The sequence below is a fragment of the Mandrillus leucophaeus genome, unplaced genomic scaffold (assembly GCF_000951045.1).
Source record: "Mandrillus leucophaeus isolate KB7577 unplaced genomic scaffold, Mleu.le_1.0 Scaffold870, whole genome shotgun sequence".
NCBI classification, from domain to species: domain Eukaryota; kingdom Metazoa; phylum Chordata; class Mammalia; order Primates; family Cercopithecidae; genus Mandrillus; species Mandrillus leucophaeus.
This window is the reverse complement of record NW_012109475.1, coordinates 96,704-104,933: the sequence shown is the minus strand read 5'-3', so window position 1 is coordinate 104,933 and position 8,230 is coordinate 96,704. Positions and strand designations below refer to the sequence as shown.

The 8,230-nt window shown below is 54.8% G+C and overlaps 2 protein-coding genes across 6 annotated transcripts in view; one reads left to right on the top strand and one right to left on the bottom strand.

Moving 5' to 3' along the window:
• Nucleotides 1–5,597, top strand: part of TRIM28 (tripartite motif containing 28) — a 6,813-nt gene extending 1,216 nt beyond the window's left edge. The window contains exons 2-17 of the mRNA XM_011969067.1: nucleotides 384–496; nucleotides 723–855; nucleotides 2,300–2,435; nucleotides 2,517–2,633; nucleotides 2,711–2,825; nucleotides 2,951–3,097; nucleotides 3,211–3,325; nucleotides 3,407–3,513; nucleotides 3,610–3,646; nucleotides 3,732–3,780; nucleotides 3,859–4,111; nucleotides 4,202–4,521; nucleotides 4,608–4,731; nucleotides 4,820–4,906; nucleotides 5,023–5,160; nucleotides 5,253–5,597. Coding sequence (XP_011824457.1) covers nucleotides 384–496; nucleotides 723–855; nucleotides 2,300–2,435; nucleotides 2,517–2,633; nucleotides 2,711–2,825; nucleotides 2,951–3,097; nucleotides 3,211–3,325; nucleotides 3,407–3,513; nucleotides 3,610–3,646; nucleotides 3,732–3,780; nucleotides 3,859–4,111; nucleotides 4,202–4,521; nucleotides 4,608–4,731; nucleotides 4,820–4,906; nucleotides 5,023–5,160; nucleotides 5,253–5,429 — 2,168 coding nt within the window. The 3' untranslated portion in view covers nucleotides 5,430–5,597. The remainder of the gene's footprint in view (nucleotides 1–383; nucleotides 497–722; nucleotides 856–2,299; nucleotides 2,436–2,516; nucleotides 2,634–2,710; nucleotides 2,826–2,950; nucleotides 3,098–3,210; nucleotides 3,326–3,406; nucleotides 3,514–3,609; nucleotides 3,647–3,731; nucleotides 3,781–3,858; nucleotides 4,112–4,201; nucleotides 4,522–4,607; nucleotides 4,732–4,819; nucleotides 4,907–5,022; nucleotides 5,161–5,252) is intronic.
• An 827-nt stretch (nucleotides 5,598–6,424) lies between these two features.
• The window catches only part of CHMP2A (charged multivesicular body protein 2A), a 3,639-nt gene continuing 1,833 nt past the window's right edge, over nucleotides 6,425–8,230 (bottom strand). For 2 of the 5 annotated variants that reach the window (XM_011969062.1, XM_011969063.1), the window contains exons 3-6: nucleotides 7,103–7,282; nucleotides 6,899–7,029; nucleotides 6,750–6,811; nucleotides 6,425–6,634 (exon numbers count right to left, since the gene is read on the bottom strand). In XM_011969062.1, coding sequence (XP_011824452.1) covers nucleotides 6,507–6,634; nucleotides 6,750–6,811; nucleotides 6,899–7,029; nucleotides 7,103–7,282 — 501 coding nt within the window. In that variant the 3' untranslated portion in view covers nucleotides 6,425–6,506. Of the gene's footprint in view, nucleotides 6,812–6,898; nucleotides 7,030–7,102; nucleotides 7,283–8,230 lie in introns of all 5 variants that reach the window. The other 3 variants (XM_011969060.1, XM_011969061.1, XM_011969064.1) reach the window with 2 other exon arrangements.

Below are 8,230 nucleotides of genomic sequence, written 5' to 3'. Positions count from 1 at the left end.
GCCGCCGCCAACAGCTCCGGGGACGGCGGGGCTGCGGGCGACGGCGCCGGTAAGTACGAAGTGATCGGGGCCACCCCTCCCCCTACTCTCTGTCTTTGATTCCGACTGGGTGCAGAGATGAGGATGCCACCTGGGCAAGAGGATGGGGGCCCGGACAGTGCACGGGGAGTACTTTCTGGGTCCTGCATAGGAACGTGGGTTTGAGCTGGCCGCTGAGATGAGACATCTGACTAAAGTTGGAGAAAGAGCTCAGGGAGGGGAGGGGAGGGGAGGGGCTGGCTCGCTGCGGGGTAATGGTCGGGGGCCCACCCAGCACGGGCATGCGGGGGGCCATAACTTGGGTGGGAACTTGTAACAGTCTTCCACATCCCTGCCTCTTGAAGTGGTGGACTGTCCCGTGTGCAAGCAACAGTGCTTCTCCAAAGACATCGTGGAGAATTATTTCATGCGTGATAGTGGCAACAAGGCTGCCACCGACGCCCAGGATGCTAACCAGGTGCGTCCAGCCGCAGCAACCACAGGGAGGTTTCTGGGTAGGGGGCATCTGCCCAGGAGGAGCTTGATACCAGCTCCCAGGCTGTTACTCGACTTTCCCAAGGCTCTGGGTGGGCTGTCTAGGCTGGGTCAAGGGACCAATCTTAATCTTGGGTTGTATTTTCTGGGGTGTAGATGTGGATCTAGCAAGTTGTCTTGCTTTCTCTGACCCTGCCTTTGTCTGGCAGTGCTGCACTAGCTGTGAGGATAATGCCCCAGCTACCAGCTACTGTGTGGAGTGCTCGGAGCCTCTGTGTGAGACCTGTGTAGAGGCGCACCAGCGGGTGAAGTACACCAAGGACCACACTGTGCGCTCTACTGGTACGTGAGGCTGAGGGGGCTGTTGCTTTCCCGTGTGTGCCCTCAGTTGCTTTTATAATGTTGGTTGCATTTGGTGGATGGGTCCTAGAGTTGTCCAGGGGGTGCCGCCCGAAGGGCCGGAGAGCAGAACTCCAAAAGCAGGAAAATTGGGGTTGTGGTGTGTAGTCTCTAGGGCTTAGGTGGGAGGGGTGGGAAGGGGAGATGGGGAGACGGGGAGACCTTAATGTGCTGCAGGGAGGTACAGAGGGTTTGAGGAAGCTTATCAGGGAGTTCTCAGTCCTGGTGTTGAAGGGCTCAGAATATGCAAACAGGGAAAGGCATGGTGTGAAGGGCTTACTGGGTTTGTGGTTCCCTGGCACACATCTGGTATAAGATGCTGTTAGGGAAAATGAGACTTTGTGGGTCCATGGGTTATAAGTGATGGTGATTTCTGGAAACGTTTTAGCTTTTGAGTTGGCAGAGACTTACCCAGAGTTTGGTTTGGCATTTCCAGCTTTTCGTAGACACTCGCTAGCTTTGATTTGGAAAGGAACTTGAGAGTCTTTTGAGTCTAGCCCAGTTTTTGGGCCAAAATCCTCCCATGAGGGGCCTTTTGGTAGCCATACCATGATTCTTCCCATCCCAGAGGCCAGCATTGGTGGAAGATAGTGGGAAAGTGGCGGCTGTGGGGCCTGAGGAGCCAGGAGGGATAGGCAGGGGCTGCAGAGTGTCCTACATTCCAGACGTCCCAAGCAAAGGTCAGGGTGCAGGAATGGGTGGCACTGGGGAAGTCAGTTTCCCCAGTGAGCCCTGATGCTACGTATTTTGGATTTGGTTGGTATGTTGGACCACTATGCTTAATCGGTTTTCTAATGGGGAAGCAGGCTTTGAAGGTTATTAATGTGTTGGTCTTGGGGTGGAATTATGCTGAGCACCAAGCTCCTGATCTAGAGGGGGTGTGACCACCATTTTGAGGGTCCTAGTTTGACATTTCATCTCTCCCAGTATGAGAACCTCTACAGGTTTTCTCTGGGCTCTTGGGTTGTAAGAGACCCTGGTGTTCTCTTGTCACGAAAGAGGGAGGAAGTTAACCATGAAAGGAGAAGAAAAGGAGTCCAGGGTGGTTTGTAGGCAGAATTCTGAGTATGTCCACTTGGAGAATAAAGGGAACAGTGTGTGGGGGGGTAGTCCTCTTTTTCCAGAGGCTGTCCTTACCTTTACCTTTGTGTCACCTCTAGAAGCTAGAAGAAAGGGATGTGTTTCTCAGCTATGTTGGGGCAGAGGTTTCTGGGAGCAAGGAATTGGGCTTGCAGGCCTGTGTTCTTCGCTGGCCACACCCTCTACATCTTCCCAATAAATGGCCCAGTGTCACAGAATGGGCAGGAAATGAGGCCCCAACTTAGTCTGCTTCCTGAGTTGGGGGTGGTGAAGGGCAAGGTCCAGCCTTATGATTCCGACTCCCCAGGGCCAGCCAAGTCTCGGGATGGTGAACGTACCGTCTATTGCAACGTACACAAGCATGAACCCCTTGTGCTGTTTTGTGAGAGCTGTGATACTCTCACCTGCCGAGACTGCCAGCTCAATGCCCACAAGGACCACCAGTGAGTCCCAAGGCATAGTGGTTGGGTGGGTGCCACCCCTTCCCTAGCTTAGTGCTCAGGAACACATTTGTCTGCTCTCAGGTACCAGTTCTTAGAGGATGCAGTGAGGAACCAGCGCAAGCTCCTGGCCTCACTGGTGAAGCGCCTTGGGGACAAACATGCCACATTGCAGAAGAGCACCAAGGAGGTTCGCAGCTCGTAAGTGTGGGTTCTGGGGCTGTGGAGTGGCCCAGGGCAGCAAGACCCTACCTAGCCTGACCTGCTGTGTCCCCTAGGATTCGCCAGGTGTCTGACGTACAGAAGCGTGTGCAAGTGGATGTCAAGATGGCCATCCTGCAGATCATGAAGGAACTGAATAAGCGGGGCCGTGTGCTGGTCAACGATGCCCAGGTAATCCTTGTGCCAGTGAGAGGGTCCCTGAGCCCCCTCTGCTGATTGATAATGCTTTCCCGGGTAAGGAGTGATCCTAGTGTTCTCTGCCTTCTTTGCTTACCCCATACATCTTCCATTTGCAGAAGGTTACTGAGGGGCAGCAGGAGCGCCTGGAGCGGCAGCACTGGACCATGACCAAGATCCAGAAGCACCAGGAGCACATTCTGCGCTTTGCCTCTTGGGCTCTGGAGAGTGACAACAACACAGCCCTTCTGCTTTCTAAGAAGTTGGTGTGTACTGGTGGGCTTCCAGCTGGTGGGTTCCAGGCAGGTGGCTCCCAGTACCTCAAATCCCTATTTGTTGTTGGTGTGCTCATTCTTTCTTCCCTTTCACTCCCAACCAGATCTACTTCCAGCTGCACCGGGCCCTCAAGATGATTGTGGATCCCGTGGAGCCACATGGCGAGATGAAGTTTCAGTGGGACCTCAATGCCTGGACCAAGAGTGCCGAGGCCTTCGGTGGGTCCCAGCTCTACCTTGCTCTACTTTGTTATTACCCCATGTGCTGTACCTGCTTATGTTTCTCTTTTTTTTGTGCAGGCAAGATTGTGGCAGAGCGTCCTGGCACTAACTCAACAGGCCCTGCACCCATGGCCCCTCCAAGAGCCCCAGGGCCCCTGAGCAAGCAGGGCTCTGGCAGCAGCCAGGTGAGCAGGAGAGAGGACCCAGGAAGGGGTGGGCAGGGAATGGGGTCCAACAGGGTTCCTGTCCCACTGAGGCAGAGGGCTCTGCTTTGTTCACAGCCCATGGAGGTACAGGAAGGCTATGGCTTCGGGTCAGGTGAGTGGGTCTGCCTAGTGGGTGGGGAAGGGCCCCAGTGCTGTTTCTACCCCGACCTGCCAGTCTTCTTTCTCCATTTCCTAAGTAGATGATCCCTACTCAAGTGCAGAGCCTCATGTGTCAGGTGTGAAACGGTAAGTGTGGCACCTCCCCTGGGGGTGGAGGTGGATGGAGGGTAGGGGTGTGCTCATGCCAGGTTGCTGCATCTACAGGTCCCGCTCAGGTGAGGGCGAGGTGAGCGGCCTTATGCGCAAGGTGCCACGAGTGAGCCTGGAACGCCTGGACCTGGACCTCACAGCTGACAGCCAGCCACCCGTCTTCAAGGTCTTCCCAGGCAGTACCACTGAGGACTACAACCTTATTGTTATTGAACGTGGCGCCGCTGCTGCAGCTACTGGCCAGCCAGGGACTGCACCTGCAGGAACCCCTGGTGCCCCACCCCTGGCTGGTATGGCCATTGTCAAGGTAAGTCTGTCCCAAGGAACTATAGCTGTAGGATGAAGCCTGTAGTCCAGGTCTGGACCCTGTTGAACACCCCTCATCACCACCTTGCAGGAGGAGGAGACAGAGGCTGCCATTGGAGCCCCTCCTACTGCCACTGAGGGCCCTGAAACCAAACCTGTGCTTATGGCTCTTGCGGAGGGTCCTGGTGCTGAGGGTCCCCGCCTGGCCTCACCTAGTGGCAGCACCAGCTCAGGGCTGGAGGTGGTGGCTCCTGAGGGTACCTCAGCCCCAGGTGGTGGCCCGGGAACCCTGGATGACAGTGCCACCATTTGCCGTGTCTGCCAGAAGCCAGGTGATCTGGTCATGTGCAACCAGTGTGAGTTTTGTTTCCACCTGGACTGTCACCTGCCGGCCCTGCAGGATGTACCAGGGTGAGTGTGAGGCTGGTGTGGGTCTAGTCTGGGTGTTGGGCTGTCTGGACAGGATCATGTGCAGACCCTTATTCTCTTCACCCTAGGGAGGAGTGGAGCTGCTCACTCTGCCATGTGCTCCCTGACCTGAAGGAGGAGGATGGCAGCCTCAGCCTGGATGGTGCAGACAGCACTGGTGTGGTGGCCAAGCTCTCGCCAGCCAACCAGCGGGTGAGGGCTGGGGTTACTTAGGTGGGGTTGCCCAGAGAGGCTTTATAGGTGCTACCCAGAGCTGTGACATCCAGTACACTGTTTGTAGAAATGTGAGCGTGTTCTGCTGGCTCTCTTCTGTCATGAACCCTGCCGCCCCCTGCATCAGTTGGCTACCGACTCCACCTTCTCCCTGGTGAGTCCTAGGACGGGAAAGTCGGCGGGGGAGGGGGCGGTGGTGGCTGCCGGGTCTCACCCTCAACCTATGTATGTATATGTGTGTCTTTGTGTATGTGTGATCTCTGCCTGTAGGACCAGCCCGGTGGCACCCTGGATCTGACCCTGATCCGCGCCCGCCTGCAGGAGAAGTTGTCACCTCCCTACAGCTCCCCACAGGAGTTTGCCCAGGATGTGGGCCGCATGTTCAAGCAATTCAACAAGTTAACTGAGGTGAGCCAGTGGAATGGAGGGGCTGTGGGCAGGGAGAGATGTGAAGGAAAGAGCTAGGACCCTTTCATCCACTGCATTCCTGCTTGGTCCAGGACAAGGCAGACGTGCAGTCCATCATCGGCCTGCAGCGCTTCTTCGAGACGCGCATGAACGAGGCCTTCGGTGACACCAAGTTCTCTGCTGTGCTGGTGGAGCCCCCGCCGATGAGCCTGCCTGGTGCTGGCCTGAGTTCCCAGGAGCTGTCTGGTGGCCCTGGTGATGGCCCCTGAGGCTGGAGCCCCCCATGGCCAGCCCAGCCTGGCTCTGTTCTCTGTCTTGTCACCCCATCCCCACTCCCCTGGTGGCCTGACTCCCACTCCCTGGTGGCCCCATCCCCCAGTTCCTCACGATATGGTTTTTACTTCTGTGGATTTAATAAAAACTTCACCAGTTCCTCAGGCCTTGGCTGGTTGGGGGGCTGTGGTCCTAGGGCCTGGTTTATTGACTGTATCTGCTATTCAGCCTTATCAAGCACTGGTGGCACAAGGGAGGGGGGTCTTGTCCCCAGCCTACCCAAGCCCATGTGTGTGGATGCCTAGGGAGTGGGGAAGACTGCCGCCTCGCCCTTTCTGGATATGGGGAGGGCACCCAGGGCAAAGGATGTACACGCTACAGGCTTGTTTGGTACCCTTTGCGATACTGGGTGGGTGTGACCTGCAGCCCTGTGTAGGCAGGGTTAGCCCCACTCTACTGAATACTTCGTAAACTTCGGTGCCGTAGCTGTTTCTCATCTTCAGATGGTACCACAGTGAACTGAGACCTTCCAAATATGGTTTTTTCTGTCTCCCTTTGCTGAGTCCACTTAACATCATTCATCCCTGTGTTATGATTTAGTTACTCTACAGTTGAGCCCGTGTGAATCTCAAGGTCACCCCCTTGCCTCTGTTGGTTGGTCTGGACTGTCCTCGAATGTTGTCATTAAATCATCACTGGACCAAACAGTGTTGGGCACTACAGCCTGGCAGATGGAGGACTGGCCTCTCAAGATCCTACCAGGGTGTTTGGGGGAGTCCAGTATCTTGAGAGGGGATGGAGCAGGGCCCACAGCTCACCTCAAGCTCCCAACCCCTGAAAAACCCCAGGTGGACTTTGCCTGTCCACCCCTGCCCCAAACTCCCACCCTTAGCTTTGTACCAAGTGCCTCTTGCGTTAGGTGATACTTGTCCTCCCAGGGACCCCAGCCTGGTCCCACATCAGGCCAAAAGTCACATGGGCTCAGAGACTGGTGTCCAATCTCTTTTATTACAGAGGGGTTAGGGTAAAAGATCCTGGGCATCCACTGGTTATCTTGGAGTGGCAGGGGGCACTCAGTCCCTCCGCAGGTTCTTGAGCCGTTCCTCCAGGTCTGCATCAGCATCAGCTAGGGCTGAGGCTGTGGCCTCTGCTTTTTTCCCACCAGCAGCCACACTGAGCGAGCCCCCAGTTGAGGGGAGGTCTGCAGAGAAAGGGGGGGTTTGAGCAGGGGAGGGGAGTAACGCAGGCAAAGGGAGGGCTTGGGGCTGTGGCTGGGCCTTGGGTGGGAAATGGGGCCCAGGTTTTGGAGCACTCACTTGACAGCTCATCTGTTAGGCTAAGTCCCAGCTCATCCAGCACCTGGGACACAACAGCATCACTAGGGAAGAGAGAGAACTCAATGAGGGCTATGTACTCCATGAGGGCCAGGCAAACATCTCTACCCTCCCATCCAGTTGCCCCATACCTCTCCTCTTCGTCTTCCTCATCACCCATGGCATCATCAATAGCATCATTCATCATCTCCTCCTTCATATCCATGATCTCTGCCTGCCGTTCAAACTCCATCATGATCTTCTGGATCTGGGGCAACTTCAGCTGGAAGTGGTAGGAGTGTGAGTGTGGTCCCCATGGGTCGTGGGAGTGGGAAGGGGGATTGGGAAAAGCGCACCTGTCTGTTCATGGTGCCCATGGCCTTGGTGACACCCTTCATGGCTTGTGCCATCGAGTTGTTGGACTTGAGTGTCTGAATCTTGAGGGACACAGCCTGAATGTTGGCCCGCATCAATACAAACTTGCGCACATAGCGCCGGGTGCGCACCAAGTCTTTTGCCATGATGCGAACGGCATCCTGCACAGTAGACGGGTATCAAGGACACAGGAATGAGATTATCCTATACTTCTTGACACCCCATTAGTTAAGTGTTCCTCCCCACCACCCCAATTCGCAATTCCACTTGAAGTTTACAGAGACTTCGCGGCTAACCCAATGGTCACTGGTCCCTCCCTCCTGACCTAACCCTTCTCTGCCTCTTGGGCCACCAACTCCCTGGGCTCCTTTGTAAGGTCCTCCTCACCTCTCTTGATTCGTAAATGGTAAAAGAAAGGCCCCAGGCTCACTCCTTAGGGTTCCTTTTCTCTCCATGTTTTCAGTCATTCTTTTGACTTAACAACAGCTATTGCTCAATTTCTATTCCCAGCCTAGAAGAATCTAGAAGAAGAATCTGCCCCTTCTTCCACTTGATACAAACCCACACCTCAAACTATCCAGAATCACATACAAACCTGAGGCTCAGCTTTTGATTTCCTCTCCAAACATCTTTCTTGCCCATCCCAAGAAATGCTGTCTTCGCTACCTACCTGTTCAGGCCAAAACCCTCTCACCCATCAAAGGCTGTGTTCCTTCTTCATGTCTCCTTACTGGTTTTGGCAGCCTCTGCCATAGCTTATCCTTATCCTTTTTTTTTTTTTTTTTTTTGAGATGGAGTCTTGCTTTGTTGCCTAGGCTGGAGTGCTGTGGCACAATCTTGGCTCACTGAAACCTATGCCTCCCGGGTTCAAATGATTTTCCTGCCTCAGCCTCTCGAATAGCTGGGATAACAAGCATGCACCACCATGTCCGGCTAATGTTTGGTAGAGTGGGCTTCTGCTGTGTTGGCCAGGCTGGTCTTGAACTCCTGACCTGGGGTGATCCATCCACCTCAGCCTCCCAAAGTGCTGGGATTACAGGCGTGAGCCACTATGCCTGGCCAGCTTATCCTTATAGTTATCTTTTTTCTTTCTTTTTTTTTTTTTTTTT